The sequence below is a fragment of the Choloepus didactylus genome, chromosome 13, assembly GCF_015220235.1.
Source record: "Choloepus didactylus isolate mChoDid1 chromosome 13, mChoDid1.pri, whole genome shotgun sequence".
Taxonomy (NCBI): domain Eukaryota; kingdom Metazoa; phylum Chordata; class Mammalia; order Pilosa; family Megalonychidae; genus Choloepus; species Choloepus didactylus.
The window spans coordinates 32686544-32707028 of NC_051319.1; the positions used below are offsets into that span (position 1 = coordinate 32686544).

At 35.3% G+C, this 20485-nt stretch overlaps 1 protein-coding gene across 8 annotated transcripts in view; it reads right to left on the reverse strand.

Annotated features, from left to right (window-relative positions):
* Nucleotides 1–306: 306 nt before the first annotated feature.
* MCTP1 (multiple C2 and transmembrane domain containing 1) overlaps nt 307–20485 on the reverse strand; it is a 549320-nt gene continuing 529141 nt past the window's right edge. For all 8 annotated transcript variants that reach the window (XM_037800839.1, XM_037800843.1, XM_037800840.1 and 5 more), the window contains 4 exons: nt 9879–9988; nt 5857–5966; nt 3415–3512; nt 307–2362 (listed from right to left, as the gene is read on the reverse strand). In XM_037800839.1, coding sequence (XP_037656767.1) covers nt 2291–2362; nt 3415–3512; nt 5857–5966; nt 9879–9988 — 390 coding nt within the window. In that variant the 3' untranslated portion in view covers nt 307–2290. The remainder of the gene's footprint in view (nt 2363–3414; nt 3513–5856; nt 5967–9878; nt 9989–20485) is intronic.

Sequence of the window (20485 nt, forward strand, 5' to 3'; positions counted from 1 at the left end):
AAAACTGTACCTTATGTGAGGGAGAAGAAACAGTTATAATTCTACTAGTGACAATCTCTTGTTTCTACCTGTGAATGTAATAGTTTCTAAAAGCAATGAAGTACTACTTTCATTCCTTAAGATAGTTCTTACTCCTCTATCAGCTTTACTGGCTGCTCACCCCTTCGAAGGGAAGGTCTTGGTCATGTGAACCAAATCTGGATTTCTCTAAGTGTGATATAAGCACACAAACCCCCATATCTCTTCCCCGTCAACCACCAAAAAAAAAAAAGAGAGAGAGATAGGAAGAAGAGAAAAGACTAGAGATTATAGTTTTAAAAGATTGTTTTCATTTGTATTTAATGCAGTGAAAGTGTAGTCAACATTACCTCTGAACTAAACATCTGAAATTCGATACAATGAAACAAACAGGAATTAATCATCTCTTAATGGTTGCTATACACTAGGTACATAAATATCAGACTTGTAAGACACCTGAGTATAGACACTGTCGGCACAAAACAGATGTCACACAAGGTATAATTGAAAGTTATTTCAAATTGTCCCATCAGTAAAGTTTCTGTAGGAACATCAACTTCATTCATGGTATGTTATGCCTTAGCAACAAACAGTGACAGTATGCAGACGTAAGCATGTCATTATAAACCTGTGCTAAATAAAGCATATTGAGGTCAAAGCCTTTCTGTAGAAAGGGAATTTAACTGACATTCTTTCAAGCATAGTGTATAAACAGATCAAAATAGTTTTATAAGAAACAATATTCAATAACAATCTTTAAAATAAAAATACTTTAAAAATCAGTTTTGATTAGCTTACATTTATTTTTAAAGAGTCATCCTTCTTTAGAGTGAAATATATATTTCTTGCTTCTAGCTTTCCTACATTTTCCAACTTGTCCCTTTAAAACAGCCAGCATAATCCCCCATCCCAGTCTGTTAATAAAGTAGTGCAAAACATTGTCTGCAGCAATTTCAACAAGCTTTATCCCTTATCAAATCAGGGAAGTGAGACATTCTCACCAAATGATTTCTCTCTCCAGAGGTATATTTCCTCTTTATATACCAGGGAGTTAGGTACAAAAATGACCATGCGAGTCTTGAGAATGCAATTTTAAGTATAGATTATATTGTAAGTAGTGAAACGTTTTTAAAGGTACCCTCCCCCCCCATAAGCAGTTCATTTTACAAAACAGGTTTTCATGCATTCATATTATCAAGAATGTTTATTTTTTCCATAAATGAAAGTAATGAAACACTGGCATATATATCACTTAGCACACTGCATTCTCCTCTACATTAAAATTCACACTTAATAACAAAAATCATAATATGCATTAAAACATTTCAGTAACCTAATGAGAAAGCAAACTTTTTTTTTTTCTGTGACAACACTTGAGTATTAAATTTCTGTAGATGCACAAAGGCATACTCTGACACCAAAAGCAATACAGATTTAGTTTGCTAGTATTTTAAGAATTTAACTGGGTTGCTAATTTGCTAACATGGTATAAATTAAATTAATGGTAGGTATAAAAGTACAGATAGGCAGTCATTATAAACCTGGCAGTACTTATGTGTAGTCCTGTAGAGATTTTAAGATTTTAGATGGAATGATAGAAGGTTTGAAAGTTTTCTTTATAGAATTTCAGAGTGTTGAATGTTCTCTTGAGGGGATAAAGGTATCTTCACTCATTAGCTTAAAATCAGCCTGGTCAGACATAGCCAAATAATTTGCAATGAAATGAATGTCAGGATCTGAAGTCAGAATCTATGTTAAACTGAAATGCCTCCATTCCATTATTCAGGTTTGGGGATTTTTTTCCCCCTATTAAAATGTATAAAACATAGAAAACTGTAATGGATTTCTATTCAAATAAAAAATAAGTCACATTAAAAAAAAAAAACTTTAAATTCAAGTTAACATTTACATTTTGTGTAGATTTAATCAGAGCACGGCTGAGCATTTAATCTAATATTCTGGTTCTTCCACTTGTAATTAGAGAAGTGTGTATCTTCCAATGTTACCATTCTTACATTCGTTTTTTTTTCAGTGTGTTACAGCTAAGACGACTTTCACACAACAGTAGCTAAACCTTTATCAAATTGATTCTGTACAATGGAAGTATATTTTCAAAGACATATGCCTTTGTACACTATTTACAAATTCTCTTGATCATGATAAAAAGGCAAAATAAATAAAAAGCAGAAAGAAAGGAAATGCTGCTGAGGCTGAGGGCTTTGTCTTTTATCTTCCCCAAACAGATGCTGGTCTCTTCAGTGCTTGGAGCTGGCTAGCCAAGATTGTTTTTCTTCCTTTTACATGGGCTATGAGAAGGATCTAGTTTCAGTTCTTGGTATTGCACCTGTTTAAACAGAGTTCAGAGAAAGACTGGTCAGGTGGCCACTTTCTGGCAAAGGAAGGAAAAGCCAAGGAATGAGAAATTATGCTAAGGAAAGAAAAAAAAGTGCTCACTCTGTATGGGATCTGCAGCTGGGATTCAGAAAACAATAGAATGATAGAGTGTGAGTTGGAAGGGCAATCCTGGCGGAAACTACAGGAGATCCCTGATGTGAACTTGGGTAAAGGGCTGGGGTCTTCACTGTCCATAACACAAGTCATTAAAAGCAAAATGACTGGATTTTTGAAGGGCTGGATACTGGTTTTTTGCAACTTGTTTGCTTAACAGTCTTAATTTCCATCCAGCCCACCCCCTTGGCTAACACCTAATCAAAAACTCAAAATAAGCCTTATCTGGCCAACACAAGGAAACAAGGGAAAAAGGTGTCCCTGCACACCCATCCTCTAAATTTTGATATTTGTCATTTTATTCTGAAAATAATGTGTGGCTAATGAACATTAACCTCAAAGGATTTCAGAGTTTTTGAGAAGCGCTGCTCCCCCCCCACCCCCCGCCGCCCCGTCTTCCAAAAAAAAAAAAAAAAAAAGTCACTCTTCTCCCCTCACTGATCTCTAAAATAGTTCCACTTACTCTCAAAACTCAAATCAATGCAAATTCTAGAAAGAAGTGTTTTTCTCTTAAATATCCACTGACACATTTTACTTTCATTATCTAATATTCTTATATTCTTCCCTCAGGTAATGGTGACTCAAGGCAGTCTCTTCACAAATTGCAGCTGAACCCTACTTAGAGGAGGATTCTCCCTGCAAGGCCTGATTGATAGGTTCTTTATACAACTCCCTCTCATTCTCCCATTCCCCAAACATTCTTCTCTGTAAGTTCTTGGATAACATCCCAAATGAGCTAAATTCCTAAATGGCAAAATCGACTACAGGCTTTGTTAATTTTATACAGCTCATCTAAAACCTTTGAAATAAAAAGGATATAAAAGTTAAAACCCAATGTTACCCTACATTAAAATAATTATAGTAGTTGTAGTAATGAAACCTACATACCACTTGTACATCTGAAGGGACTCTGGAAAGAAAGTCAAATAGTTCATTGTTATCAATTGCATACGGATTCCGAAGCTTCTTTGTAAATTTATTAATACCTGAAAAAGTGATAGATCACACATTACTAAAATCTCCAAAGTTCAGGGACTATCATTTTGTTAAAGAAAGCACATTTCTGGCAAAAGTATTGCACCAAGTTGAAGATCTAGCTGCTCCTCAGCCTTGACTGAACAAACCAATAAACCCAGTTCTCTCTCGCCCTCCTTTGCCAATTTTCTCTTTCCTTTCTTTCCTTTCCTTTTTCCTCTTCCCTTCCCTTCCCATCCTTGCCTTACCATTCTCTTTCATTTCCTTCTCTTTCATTTCCTTTTCTTTGCACTTAAATAGTTTCTTCTAAAATAGCTTCATCTAGGCAGGAAAGGATTTCTATTTGAAATCACACACAAAAGGGTGTGAGGGGTATCTAGCAGGAATGAGCATTAAGATGACCTGCTTTTTCTGCCAGCCTACAATTCTTAGTTTATCCATAATGAAATCTGTCTTTCACGATTGTAAAGCAGGAAGTCTGATTTATTGATTTCCTCTTTTAAAAAAGATTTACCTTTTGGGGGAAAGGAGATGCTATTATGCAAGTTAAATATTTAGAAAACATGTGACCCTGATTTTTGTCAAAATGGCTTGAAATGATAAAGAGCTTTTAGAAAAAATGGTTTTACATGGAATCTACAATGATGAAAACTGAGCCATATAACTAGAACATCTAGGCTCTTATTTGGGGAGTTCATGTAGAATAAACTTCTGGAATCTTGATTTTTGTTTCTGTCTCCTTATGTGAGACCTATGTCTTAAATTTCAAGTTAATATTTCAGCAATCACCTGCCACTAGAGGAATGCTGCTCTTTTTAAATTTAATTTGATGAAACAAGAGGCCCAAACACATTCTCTAAAAATTACTTTTAAGACAGCTAGCCGATGAGGCCACCCTAGGTTACATAAACAGATGTCTGCTGTGGGCTCCAGTTTCTCAGAACCTGGGGAAACAAAATGGGAGGTTCACCACCTTTATTATACTACAAAGATGGCTCTGCAAGCCCAAGGCAGGTCTGACCCTAGGTAGGTTAGAGGTAATAAGTTGCTGCACGTGACACACTACCCTAATTCCTTTAGTAAAACAGCATCTGTTTTAAATATCAGAGGAAGGAATGAAAGATGAAAGTTTGAACATACAATAGGGAAGCAAAAACATGGTGGAAATGCCTCTTTCCTTGAACAGTGAGAGTGCTGTCTTAGTTGATTTCTTCAATTATAGAAATTTTAGGAAAGGAAAAAAAAAAATCACCATTTCTCCCCAAGGACATAAAGGTGACGGTGATGATAAGGGGTAAGAGGGCTTCCTCAAGATGTGACAAGATGACCAAAAAGAACAGAGATACAGGAATCTAAAAACACTGGAGAGCTTGGAGGCATGAGACTCCTGTTCAATTTATTCCAGCATATTTCTTTAAAAGCCTTAAAAAGAACAAAAAAACGACATTTTTTTTGCTTTCAATGTAAGCAGATATTTTTTTAAATCAAAGACCTGTTTTGGTTCTTTGCATTTTGTGCAGGTTTAGCAGACTTAGATGTATTGTATGCAGGTACGGGGGAAATAGAGATTCTGCCTCTACCCAGTCTTGTTTACATAATCATTAATGTAGCCGTTTCATATGTTAGTAGATCGTGGAGAATGAAAATTGACTTTCCAAACCAAGAATTTTATTATGAACGAAAATAAAAAATAACGATGAAGTAGAATGCTGAAATTGACCACTTCATAAAGGGCATCTAGGTGCATAGGAACTGTTTGTCATGCAGCATAATTGCTTTAAAAATGAAGACCAGGAAAAAAAATCACCCTTAAATTGGTTTTTGCAGAAACATTCTAATTTAGTACACATAGTTTTCTTGTTTCTAAACAGCCCGTAAATACCAAGGACCCTTTTCCTCCATCCTAAAGGTGACCTCTTAAACTGGCGACCATGTTTAGTACAATGTTTACATATACTTCCATAAGATAAAGTACCACAGCAAGAAAGCATATTGTTCTAAATGCACCATATGGATTGAAATGCCTCCTTTTGTATATAAGTGGTGAAAATAAATCAGAGTGATATCTAGACAAAGCTACATTTTGATATATGAAGAACCTGCACAGCTACATGTTTATAGTATGATGGAGCCTATGGTGCCAGATAAGAAAAATGCATCTTGCAGGTAGACCTAAATCTTTATACTGTTGTGATTTTTAACTGACCTGTCTCTTTTCATCATGAAGTAGCTTCATGACCATAAATATACAGAACTACTGACAGTATAACTCATCCCTTAAAAACAGTTTGTTCTTAAGAACAACAGCTAAGACATTTAGAGGAAGAAAGGGGGGGGGGGGGAGGCTTTACTTACCCCAGACAAGGACAATGTATCTCAGTGGAATGAAGTACAGTATGACTGTGAACACACAGAGAGCTACGATGGCCAGCCAACTTAAAAATGGGACAGTCCAGTTGAAAGTACTAAATGAAAAATTAACACATCAGCAATCTGAGCACTTCATACTTTTTCAACCAAAGTTAAAAATAAATGTGATTCAGACTCAAAATCTTGGCACCTAGTTAGTCTGGATTTCTGGCTGGAATAGAAGCATGGTTTTATCATAATCTGCTTAATTACATGAGCGCAGGTCTCAGTTAAAGGACCAATGATAAAGGAGGATCTTGCTGCCATCCACACTAGATCATCCCAGCTGACTTCAGGGCCACTGTACTACTTGGAGGACTCCCCGCATGGTAAAAAAAATCTTTTGTTTTTCTACTCCTACAATTAGGACCTAACCTTGTTTTCTCTAAAATTTCATAGAGAAGAATGCTCCTAGCCCTGCCATTCTTCCTTCTATCAACTCTCAATATTTCCCACACTGAAAATTAAATGTTGCCATCAAGTGTCTATAGACCTAAATATTTACATTGTTAAGTATCCTGAACTTCAGAATTCCTAGAGGAATACTCACTTCTTACCTTAGCTGTGTTTCAAATGGAACTAAAAATCAGTAAAAGGGGACAGAGCAGTTAGGAATGAGGAATGAGGAATTCACTTTCCATCATTGTTCTTTTCCTCTCAGAAATACATGTATAATTAAGAAAATCTATATTGCTTCTTATTCTCTCTACATTATTGCTGGAAAGGAGTGCATGTTATGTAGTAGATATGTTGGAAAGACTGAAGAGGAAATGGAAGCTGAAAAAAGTGGGTTATAGCAGGGCAGAGTCTGGGAAAGCTACAAGACTTTTAATAATGAAACACATCAAAGCAGCAGAAATAGAGGAAGTTACAAAAAAGTACTAAAGAGATGGAAAGGAATTTATTTAGTGGGACAAAAAAGGGAAAGAAAGGAAAAATGAAGACAGAAAAAGCAAAGAAAGACAATATAGAAAGCCAGGGAAATAAAGCATGAACAGAACATATAATAGTTTAAGGTTTTAACTCTTGTGTAAAAAGTTCCATGGTAAATTTCTAGTAGTTTTTAAGAGAGGATGACAACATTACAAAGAAAACAGAAACACTGTGTGGTGTCTCCAAAGTTGGGTGCATAAATATCTTATACCTTACAGGCATACCATGCATTCTTTGAAATCTCTCACTAATGTTCTGTTACCTAAGAGACATTAACATATCATGTTGAATGATTCTTTAGCACAGTTTAATGAAAAAAAAAGCCAAGAAGTTAGCAGATCTGTGTTCAAAGTCCAGATTCGATGTGATTTTAGATGAGTCAAACCTTTCTAAGCCTCAATTTCCCCTTCATAAAATGGAGACAGCTTTTGTTGTAATGATTTGGGATAGGGTTTTCCAGGGCAGTTTTTGAACCAATGAAGGATGATGGCTTGGTAGATATTCTTCCCATATTAGGCCTCAGCATAACACTCAGAAGACACCACTTAGCCTTGTGGCGTATTACTTGATTTTTGTGTCTCCCAAGGTCATTTCTTTCCTAAAATTGTTTTTTCTAGTAAAAGAGCCAAAGCTAGATCACTTGTGTTATGCTGTTTTCAGTAACTCTTGGGATCTGGCTTTTCTGTATTTGTCTTTTTCCTTTCATGGCAGAGTGAGCGTCCTGTAGCTGCCACCAGGTAAATGATCATGTCTTCCCTCCTTTATAGACGTGTGCCTCCCTTGCTTCTGCCTGCTTAGAAAGAACACAAGGCTGAGGGTCTGCTTGCTTTCCTGTAGTTCAGCTCAGAGCCATTCATCACACTATTCCCTCCATGTATGCGGAAACTGGTTCTTCACTCCATAAACCCTCCTTCTGGGCAGCCTCACTGAAAGGCTCCCTGTGTTCTCCTCTCTCCTCTTGGAAGGATAAATGGCAAAGAATACTAACCAGTGTAGCTAATGTCAGAAAAAAAGTCTGCCCTTTTTTTCCTGCACTCTGCATTATGGAATCTAAATCTTGAATATGATCTTCCCCAAACGAGAGAGATGTAATTCAAGAAAGTTCTGGAATGGTTGTTTAGTGACAAGATGTGGTAATTATGGAGGCCTTTCACTTTGTACTTAAAGATTTCTTCTGAATCTGCTTTTTATCCCATGTGGCTCCACGGAAATTTTTCTTTCTTAGCACCCAAAAGGTTGTTGTGCAGAAGAGATGACTTCTACAAGACTCACTAGACCCTAAGCCAGTTCCTATACCTCAGCGAGAAAGTTCCACAAAACTGTTTTCCCCCAGGCTGATCCATGGCCAGAATCTGGTCATGTCCTTCAGCCGGCCATCATGTTTTCTAGACAAGCAACTGCTCTGAGGCTTCTTACCACTCAGTGACAAAGGAGTCTCTCCTCCTCAGACATTCACTAGCCTGACCTTGGAGCTAACCCAGGGACTTCTGGTATAAATGGGAAGTTTCTGTCAGGTATCAGCATACAGTGTAACCCAGAGAAAGAACAACATTCAATAGGGCAGTGTCCAAATTTAGAACTTTCACTGTGATGCCATTGATAGAGTATGGAGAACAAGGGAAAATTCTTAGAAATGGAAATAAGAGGGAAAAGGAGAAGGATAGAGAAAGGATGTGGGAATTAGTCTTCAGAAGTCTGAGACTGAATGTTGCTTAGAGACATTTGGCAGGGAGAGGAAGGCTGTTTTGTCTAATGTGATATAAGAAAGTGGAAACTCAGCACCTATGCATATGTGTAAGTGTATTAAACAAAAAATTATACAAAATAAAATGCATTATCCTTTGAAACATGAAAGGCACTGGATGGAATAAATTACATCTTTAGTTTAAATAATTTACTCCTTCAAATTTTGTGTATGCCCAAGGATCCAAATCTGCAGAACCCTTTTGATTATGAATAATAAACAATGAATAGATACATGAAACTAGAAAAATACAGGCTTATCTGAATATACAGCTCCCCTTCTTGAATAGACCACTAGCAGTCATTATATATACTAATTTCCACATATTTTAGTAGTATGGGACCTTAATATATTTTTAACAGATAATCATTTAATTATAAAAATAATAAGGTATTTCTGATGTAAGGAAAATGTTCAGAGATAGATTGTAGTGATGAACACATAACTATGTTATCATACTGTGAACAGTGGATTGTGTACCATGGATAATTGTATGGTGTGTGAATGTATTTCAATAAAACTGAATTTAATAAAAAAAATAATAAAAAAATAAAAAATAAAAATAAGGTAGATTTAAACAGTTGTTTAAAAAAGTATATTATTAAATAAATAAAATTATTTGAAATAAAATACAGGTATATATAATTAGGAATATAAGCTTCTTAATTTTGTATTAGATCCCAATGAAACTATATTTCTTATTTTAAAGAATTAAGGAAAGTGGGTTCTATTTGTTAAATTATAAAAATATTATGCATTTTCTAAATGGCAAAGTACTTCATCTATAATTATGACCCCAAGCATTTAAATTCACAAATTTGAAAGAATTTAAGAATATTTTTTCCAGGATGCTATACATAATACCATATTTTTAGGGTAACCTGATGAAAACATAACTTGACCAATAATAAAATACAGGTGTCTTGATTACCTGAAATCCTCACTTAGCTTGTTTTTTTTTTCTTTATTTTTTCCTATCACGATTTATATTCCATTTAAGAACAAAGTCTTTCACTATGAAAATGTGCTAAAATTTAGTACGGTGTTATTTTTCATAGCTACAAGTATGACTTCTTTCCAACCAATATGTTCTAAATTTCAGGAAGGAAATTTACAAAACTTTCATAGAACCAAAGACTGGCAGAAACAAAGTAAATAATGAGAAATTGAGCAATAGATCATGCAGAAGGAGTGTCCCCTGCCAAAAAGAATGTGGCATTTCACCCTTCAAGAAACAGATGAATGCCCTTGTTCCACAGAAGACCAGGGCCCACATGTCAGCAACACTCACTTCTTTATCCTTTCTCCAAAGGAAGCCACTTCATCTAGGATGTTCTGGACACTGATGCATACCTCCTGGATGGCATAGATTTTATTTATAAATCCCTTTTTTTCACTGTCCTAAAATACAAAAAGAGAGATTCTGTTTAAGGTATTCTTCAGTGCTTAGATTCTCTGGGTTGTCCCTCTTTTGGATTAACTTGGTCTAACACAAACTTTTTCTCTTTGTGTATGTAAATCGATAATTAGAGCCCATGAAAATCCAGGATATAAAGAGAGATGGGGGAGGAAGGGTACCCAGCCTCATGGACCTATGTTACTATAAAGGTGGCTGCAAAGGAGGAAACTCAGACTCTATTTTCCTTGCCCTGATGAACAGAAACATTTCAGATAGGGGTGGGGGACAAGGCAGAAGAGGTGATAACCCGGACAAATGTTAGACTAACGCAACCTGGATCTAGGAGGCAGGGCTATCTGCACTGACCCTAGACCCACTATGGCTTCCTGTTCAACTCTCCCAGTTTCTTCGGTGTTTGGTCATGGCTTCAGATGTTCCAGCAGCACAGAGTGCTGGGGGCAAATGAGAAGACCTGTGAACAGTGAAAACTGCAAAAAATGACAGGGTCAACTGAAATCCATTAAGTGGACACTTCCCAGGTAGTATCTTAGGTAGATGATACAGGCATTAAGCCTGGACCCCTCTTAAGAATAATAGTCATACACTTTATACAGTAGCATATGCTGTATTAGTCAAGGTTCTATTGTCATTTTTTTTTCCCCTTCTTAGTACTCAGTTCTTCATTTTAAAACTTCTGCTGAATTTAAGCAAAGCTGGTGTGCTCCAGGGAATGGGTGGGTGGTATTAAACATGAAGCACCCAGAAAGTGGTGTGGGCCTAAGGGAAATGTGCATATTTTGTAATTTTAGACCTAGGGAAAGAAATAGTGGTGGCCTTTCACGATTGAAAATTCTGCTTAGTAGCCTGGCATCATAGGCACTTGCCTAGGCTGCTTGGTGGAGACCATCCAACCCTGATTCCATGACTCCATTCTTCCATGCCAGCTTAAATTTCTATGGAAATATAGATCCAATTTCATTACTCTAACTTCTTTTGAACACTTGCAAATTGTGCCAGAACACTTGAGACCTCATGTGGCAGTCAGTGCTTGCTGAAAGCAGCCAGGAAGCTAGAATAATAATGTCGTCATGTTGCACATTTACATTTCATTTCAGAAGAGTCTAAAGCACTTTACACTGTGAACACTTGGCCAGGGCTGGCATCCTGCCACCTCAGAAACCAAGGGCAAGTGAATAACATGTGTATGCAGCCTCCAAAGACAATAGTGTTCACTGGGACCAAGGACACGGAGGCTAGTTTTAAAAATTTGATCTTCCATATAGATACCAGTTACTTAGAGCCTCCATGTTAAATCTAATTCCCATGGGAGATCTTTTCTACATTATTCATCTTGCCTATGCCAAACAGATTGTAGGGGAATTTGGTAGATGAGACGTGTAAAGCTTCTCAATAACAGTGTAGGGAAAAATCAGCTAGATTCTTGGGTTCCCCAATATCTTCAGAAGTTACCCTTCATTTGCCATTACACACATAGGTACATCAGTTTCTTCTTGCTGCAGGAATAAGCTGAAATGCATTAACTGAATTATGCATTTGAACATTTTGGAAGAAAATGAATAACCAGTGGTTTCTTCCAGTTCCTTTATAACTACAAAGTTGGTCTAGTCTAACAATCGTATGGCCTTTAGTGTTTTCCTAAGTGCCAGCTAAGTTCATTTATGTCTATTAAGTGAAGTGCTTTTGTAAATATTTTTGTACATGCACAATAAAACTGGAATCAAAGCATGCTGATATACAATGAAAATAATGTGTTAACATTCAAAATTATGACAGGAAAATATTTCTTTCACAATAATAATAAAATATATAAAATACTTAGGCATAACTTTAACAAGAAATATACAGAATTTATATGAAGAGAGTACAGATACCAAGTTTCTGCACTGGAATACTGAATACTTTAAGAATTTGTCTTTCATTTGAACATAAGTTTAATGTAATTTCAAGCAAATCCTTACAGGTTTGGAGTGGAGAAAAATGGGAAAAATTTGATCAAGTGTTTCTGAAATTTGTTTGGAAGAATAAATGAAAAACTACAGCCAGAAAACTTTTACAAAAAAGAAATAATGAGAATTGTACCAGATATTTAAATAATTAAAATATAAAATATGGGCACTGAAAGAGAGATTGGTATATGATAAGGCACCATCATAAATCCATCATAAAGAAGGAAATAATATGTTACTGAGCAGTTGTGTTAAATATTTTGGGAAAATTATGTTAAAGCCTACCTCAAATGATTTTCAAATCTATTTGATAGCTCAAACCTACCTTAATATACCTCAAATAAAGAGCCCCAAATACATTTTGTAGATTTAGATTAACTTAAAAGCAAAAAAGAAAATATAAAAAAGAAAATACAGGTAAGTTATTTACTGTCCTTGGAATACGTAACATACAACAAGGAAAATAATTGATAGCAATGGTTACATAAAATTAAAAACATGTCAAAAGTCATAAACATAAAAGATTAACTGGAGAAAAACTGCAACAATAATTACAAATGAAAGGATGATATTTCCAACATATAGTCAGTAAACATCTGAAAAAACTTTAATTACAGTTTTCTTTATAATACCAACCAAAAAAAAAAAAAAAGAAAAAAAAAAAGACGAAAAAGTACTAACATGTTGGGTAGAAGATATATAGAGTTGATAAACTATTAAGAGATCACAAACTATTGTTTAGAGAGAATATTTAATGACAAGAAAGAATGCTTATATCCTAACAGAAAGTGGAAAAACCAGGAAGTAAATGTGATGCAACATAATCCTAACATTTTATAAATGGGTTAGAAAAAAGTTGAAGGGAATGTGCCAAAGTATTCTGGGTAATAGAAGTTTATCTTCTCCTCCTAACTTCCTATAATATGCAAATTCTTTGCAATAAATGCATTTTATTTTTATAATCAAAATATTTCCCTTATTTTCTCCAATATTATTAAAGGAAGATGGGTCCAAGGAAATAAATGAATCAGTACTCATTGTACACAGTGATTTATTTGCTTTTTCCTAATATATTTTTTGTATTTTTATAAGCTATATTTTTGGAAAGAAGAATATGAACAGACACTAAGCATTGTAAAATGTTTTCCATTCTAGCTATTCAATCCTCACAACCATCCTACATGGTATATATTTTTATCCACCCTACAGAAGAGGAAACTGAATCTCAGAGGATGTCACAGAGCTTGGGCTGGGAATGATCAGTCAACTCCAGAGCCTGTACTCTCCATAAAATACCATGTGACCTTCTTATTCTATTCAGGAAAGTTTCAATTCCTACCCAGAATACCTGTGAGATAACCAAGAAGGAAAGACTTGAAACACGTAGAAACTTTAGCCTTGTTTGTCCCCATTGTGAGGTACATTATGCAGCTAAAATCTTCAGCAAGAAAATGAAATCCAGAAATTTTGACCTTAAAGGTAGGAAGTGGAAGATGTGTTAGAATCTACCAGATCTAGACAATAATGATGTGTGCAAATATTAAATACATGACCTTCATTAATAGGATATATCATTTAAGGTATCTGTAAAGATCATTTTTAGTAGACCCTTTAAAATCCAAGTGCTGACATATTATTTACTGAAGGTTTTTAAAATCTTGCTCACTCTTAATTTTCTTTGTTACTTCTGTCTCCCACCACACCCCAGCCACCAAAAGATAAATAAGATGGTTAACACTGACAAAATTTTGTAAAGCAAATGCTTTGGATAAAATTTTTTAAAAATCTGAGCATATTCTATAGTCCTCCATTGTGGTCTCCAACCAATGAAGTAATTACTCTTTATGTATGGTAGAGGAGCCAAAATTGCAACAGGTATTGGAATTACTCTCTGTTGCATTGTAATATTCACTTTCTCACTAATGTTCAGTACTTTATCAGTAGAGAATAAATTGGTACATTTCTTTTATTGTTGTTTGCTTCCCTTTATAAAACAACTTGGATGAAAGAAATATCATAGCATAGTTAATCATCCAAAGCTTGGTAGTGACTGGTTTTTTAAAAATGCATTATTAAGATTTCTTTTAAAGACATAAAAAATTACCCATAAATAGCTATAACCATAAATCTGAGAACATGTGAGATTTATATTGCACTACTTCTAATGATTCTGTACATTTTAAAAAAAAATTGCTTACTAAGTTTTAAATAGTCCACAAAACATCAGTAACTGTGAAGTGTGAAATACAGTGATTCTCTAATGCTCATCTATTTTGCTATGACATACCACAACAGAAAGATTTTTCCAAAGAAGTATCTACTTTCTAGCTCTGAGACATTTAGGAAAAGCTAAAGACCTAAAGAAACAATGTGTCAAATTTAGTAGAAGGGATTACACCTTACATATTTGGAGAACCTTGTTTGTTGACTTTCAAACCAAAATGACACACACATCAGGGGTGTGTATTCTGGGACCAATTCTTCATTCCCAGTTGCATCTTGCCATGGTCATTAATGCTATTTAGGGTCCCTACCAAACTGGTCATTGTCAGCCCTGTTGGCTTCAAAGAAAATGAAGCTGTTGAACCCCATGCTGTATTGATCACAGTTAACAGTATAAAGATTATGTCTGCTCTAAATATTTCTGTTAATAACACTGATATTTCTTTCTAGAGAGGAAGAATATCTGAAGAGTGAAAGGAAGAAGCTATTACATGTTATGCAAGGACAATGAACATAAAATGGGTGTATCTCAGCAAACCAAGGCATGTGTTCACCTAATTACCTGGAGGAAGCATTTAAATTTGATATATCTGCTACCCCAAAGGGCTAATCTTTGGATTAGTTTTGCTTTTCCTTTAAACTTTTGCTATGTAACCTGTGGCAAAAGGTGAGTGATAAGGTTGATACTTGCTAGGATACAATTTATATATGTATATGTGTATATATATATATAGAATATACATAGTTAATCATTGGCTATTCTCACATAGCATGAAGTCTACAATTGTGTTTGGAACATGTTTATGTTTCATGTGATTTTTTTCTATGCTAAACAGCTTTGGTGCCCAGCTTTCTCCAGTTTATTTAGTAAAATGCCCTGTAAAACAGACTTACTCTCAGATCTATACTTCTAACCTATGTAAAATATATTAGTTACAAAGAATAGATTGGATAAACGCACACGAAGAAGTGATCCAATGTTTTCTCCGTGCCAATGTTCCTTTGCAGATATAGAAAATGACATTTCAGCTCAAACTCTAGAATACTGAAATTCTCACAGAGCAGCTTGGCAATTCACAGAGTCCCTTGGCTACTCAGTCTTGACTAGATGTCTCACTCAGTTCTTACTATATCAAATCTCATCCAGTTAACTTGGTGCCTTGGCCTTTTTCCTGATACCAGTCTTAAAAACAGGAACTTTGAGACACTGAAGGATTCTGAGAGATATTTAAGGTTAAAAGGACAGATGGATACCATTTAATAAGATGGTATATTTTTTCTCTTAAAAAAACATTTCTCAAAAATATCTACATTTCAGCATCGTTAAGGACTAAATTAAATAATACAAGTAAAGCTCTTAGTACAATGCCTGGTACAAATAAATTGTCTAGAAGTAGTAATAAAATTAAGGATACAATTCCTTATTAAAAATTCAAATTATTTTTCTTTGTTTATATTAAAGACAAAATTGGCATATTAGAAAGAATTCCCAAATATATGAAACCTTTTGTGCATGTTAAACTTGGTTAATTTGTCAGATTCCATTTTAGAAAATGATGGTAGATTCTTTATAATGTTACATTGAAAAGATCTTTTCTCCCTTCTGCTGACTTAAAATGTTTCCTTTTTTTTGCAAAATGAGCATTTAACTGGTCCTAATATTTTTGCTTTCTCTGTTGCAACATAGCTCTAAGTTTTCATTTTTTACAATGTAATTTGTAATAGCATTTAGTTATGCTTTCCTTATGTTGGCTTAGCATTCTACAATTGTATATAACTTTAAAGGAGATTGTAAAGTGATAAGAATTTGGAGAAAATGTCTTCAGGCCTAGGCAGAATAAACAATAGCATTTTTAAAATGGCAGCTGGCATTCCTAAATGTTATGATGAAAGCCAAGAAGGAAAGGAAGGAAACAGGAAGAAAGAAACACAGGAGAAAGGAAAAAAGGAGAGGGGATGCAGATGTACCTGCTGTCAGGAGCCAGATTTCCCTGGAGCCAAATTTCTTGCTCATGCCCCTTATCATGTAATCCCCAAGGGAATTACAAACCTTCCTAGTCCTAATGATTAAGAAAACCTCTTGTAATTGTCCTGTAAGCACTAAAAAGCTCTTAAAAGATTAGGACTATATTATCAATATTGAAACCTTTGACTTAATCTTTGCCAACATGTAGGGAGTATACTTTCCAGAGAGTGGCCTAACATATTGCCCAATCTCGGTCCTTTGTCCCAAGTTCTGCTTTGAGATGGAACCAAGTGAAGGGCCAAAAAGCCTAGATCCAAGCTGACCTTGACAGAAACTAAAATGAGCTGTGAGTCTGCTGTTACCAAGAAACCAGAGAGGAAAATAAGTGACAAAGTGTACTTCCACCCACTACAGTACAATGCAAGGGTGGAGATAAGAATTTGCAGGCCTCGGAGTTTTCTGTAAAGTCAAAATGAACCCACTGTGGAAAGGTTTGCAAAATGTGAAAGCCCATTTGGGATTGCAGTGGCCTTGGACAAGTCTCTGCATGTTCTTTCCATGGGTTCAGCCTTTAAGGTTTGAGTGCCAATACCAAACAGAAGTGCCACGCTTGTTTAGGACTCCAAACAGCAAATGCTGTGCTAGTTTTACTTTGTCCCAACTTCTAATGAAAAAATTGTGTGTTTTACAAAACCTGGTTTATTTCATTTTCAAATGTGTTTAAATATGGTTGAAGTTCAAATACAGAACGGGAAAGGACTGTGTAAGAATGTAAAGAGGGCCCTGAGCTCACGCTATATAATTCTAGATGACCATAATCTTATTTAGAAGATGACTAGATTACTGGCTAACTGGCTCTATTGCTAAATGTGGTTCAAATCCCACCTCCATCATTTCCTTAGCTGTGTGATTTTGAGCAATTTACTTAACTTCATCTATAAAATGAGGATAATAATGGAAGTTACCTCTGTGATGGTTATACAACTAGTTTAATTCACTTAAAACATTACAAATGTCAGGAACATAGGATGTACTCAATAAATATTAGTTATTAACATTATTAATTTGAAGAGACTGAAAAATGAAATACTATAAAACTTTTAAATGTTAAGGTTTATTAAATCTTAATAAAGAGGGCAAGCTTTCTCCCTTCTTTTGATATACCTCAAAAATATGAATTTATTTGGTATATATGACAAAGAAGTTATACAATCACATATGATCCTAACAACACACAAGGGGATAGGCATAATTCTCATTCCCTACATGAGAAAACTGAAGATGATTGTCTAAAGTCACACCTTAAACTTTTACCCCAGTGAAAGTCTGGTGTTTCCAGCCATATTTGTTCTCACCTGAAATACGAGATTTAAAAAATGGTGATGTGAGCAGAAAGTTCATGTGCACAGCGTTCTCTACACACTGGGCTCTAGGCTCTGCCCAGGCTAAGGCTGGTCTGACCGATGCAAGACACGTGCCTGTCATCCTGTGGTTTCATCTGTCAGTGCTTATGCAGGTGAAAACTTCCCATTAGAATCAGTGATTTATTCTTCAATAGGCCTCATGACTGAATCAGAGCCAGCATTTATTATAATCTTAAACAACACAAGCTTTCTTGCCAACTTAAGTAGTACAGTTTTTAATCAAAGAAAGATTCCTTTTATTATATATACAAAAGAGCATATTTATGGGGTTTGGTACCCTCAATGTTTTTTTTCTTAAATACATTTGTTATGAAAATAATCATATACTTTTATAAAGCACTTTATGGTCTATAAAGCATTTTTAATTGATCTTCTCACTGACACGTGAGATGGCAGGGGCAGGTAGTTTGCCCGTTTTACAGATAAAGAAATTGAAGCTTGGAGAAGGTAAGACCTCATTATCAGTAAAAGTGTTCCTGGGACTTTAAGCCAAGTCTTAAGGCTGAAATTGGGCTCCTTTCAGGTCTCTGTCAAAAAGCAGTTGCATCACATAAAGTATTTTTTCAATACATTGTTTTAGATATTAAACTTGGCTCTTCCCCAAAACTAACTTGAGTTATAATCAAATTGTGAGAGGAAAGACTTGTATTAGTATTTTAAAAACAATACTCTGTGACATCTCCAAAATCAAGCAAGGGTTACTCTGTAAAATCCGGAGGCTATTTTTCTTTACAAATATTTTACAAGACAAACTTGTACCTTACTTAAAGAGCACATCTGTTGTAAATTACTCCCTTACAGAAAGAGGAGAGAATCACCATCCCTTCTCCCCATCTGAGCTTAAAAGAGATTTGTTGAAGTATTCTGAAGCCGGCATAGACAAAACAGCACAGGAAAGAAGAGGCGGTCAGCAGGACCAGGGTTCAGCTTTGCTTAAACTAATTCCACATGCCCTGTGAACCATTAGCTGTTTTTTATTTCCTGCTCTAAAGATCCATAGTGAAAATAATCTGGGGTAGGGAAAAGCTGTGCTGATTTTTTCTCCCCAACAAGATGCTGTGTTAGCAAATAGAACATATGAGCCACTTTCAGCAAACCAAGGTCTTTAATAATCCATTTTTCAAACACTACTGGTATTTCCTTTCCAAACAAAGACAGACTGTGACTGGAATCAATTCCATCATTTGTATGGTTACAATGTCTAAGTTTCTGGAAATAATCGCCATTTAAATACTGGATAATATTTTTTAATATGAAGCCAACAATAGTTTTATTGCTGTTTAATTTTCATGATTTGTTTGTTTGCTGGAAGTTTTCAATCTTCTGAGAGCATGATGTTGGGGGATGCGGAGAGGAACGAGTCTTATAACAAATCAGGAAAAAAGCAATGTTGAAGTTGTGTTAATGGCCTGACTTGACTCCACCCAACAAAGGAAATTAGAGTTAGGCAAAAAATTGGCTCCACTATTTTGAGATTTTTCCCTCAGTTTCCCTATAAACAGTATAATATGATGTTACCCACCATTTTTAGATCTTCGCATGATGTGAGATATCAAGGACAGGATTGAGAACTCAGCTGTTACCTTTAAGAAGATAATACAGGTCTTCAATGAGATTTGAAAAAGCAGAGGTGATGTCAGTACAAATAAAGGGCCTGGCAAATTTGGAGGGCTCTAGGCCATCTTTCTCTATTGATGCCATATGTAGCGCATATCTGAATAACAACTTCGTGCTCTATGGGATGCTGCTGATATGTGGAGTGGGCCTATCCCCTAAAGCCCCTTCCTTACTGCAGACTTAATCACTAAAACAGGCTTTTTCTGATGTCATCCTGGAAGAAAACACCAAAGGCCCACTTTGTTTAGTTAATGGCAATGTCGTGTGTATCATGGTCCTTCAGTTTATTATTGGGGGGGGGGGGGGTAGATGGAAAAGGGAAAAAAAAACTAACATGGGAATCAATTTGGAAAAAGTGTCAAATTCTTACATTGGGGATGACCTTTGGTTTAACAGGCGAAATAAGTCCTTTAGAAAGCCTAGTTTATGTATCTGCACTTAAAATAGAAGTAGGATGCATGTGGATTGAGGCTATCATGCACTTTCCTGGGCTGGTCCTTATTAGACAAACGGATGCTGTGGGTTTGAATTGTGATTATGTATTTTACAAGCAGTGTGACCTTGTTTAGGTTACTTGACCTTTTGGATACTCAATTTCCTCATCAGTAAAATAGAGATAATGTCTGCTGTACAGTGTTGCTCTGGGAACAGAATGAAATCATGTGTGTAAACCAACTGGCCCATTAGTAGATATTAAATAAATTTTAGCTTCCATATCCCCATTAACTTCCTGCCAGAATGAAACATTTTCCTTTTTCTACCTAATTTCTCTCTCTGTGTTATTTTCTTTATTTTTTCCAGAGTTTGCATTTAGAGACCTGCTTATCATTCACTTCACTCATCACCTCCCCATTGGAGAAGTACTCTGTTTAATCAAATTTCAGTCCATTTCTTTTATTCATTTATTGAATAAATATTTATCAAATGCCAACTACATATCAGACACTATTCTAGACTCTAGGGATACAACGATAAACAAAACAGCACCAAACAAGCATATAAATAAACAAGCAAACAGAACAGCAGAGTGTGAAAAGTGCCAATGAAGAGTCTCAAAATAATTGCATGTAGAGGTGAAATCTGGTGGCAAATTCTTGGCTTGGCTTCCTAACCTGATTTACAAGTCCAATCTGAGATTTCTTGTGAAAATTCCCAACAAAGCAAACTTAAAAAGGCCTATATGGTAAATTGACATTCTTGGTGCACCTATGCAAATATACAGGCTAAATCTAGTAAAACTAGCCTTATTTTATAATCAAGAATCATTTTTCTTTGTGATTATCTTTTATCAAAAACAGGGAG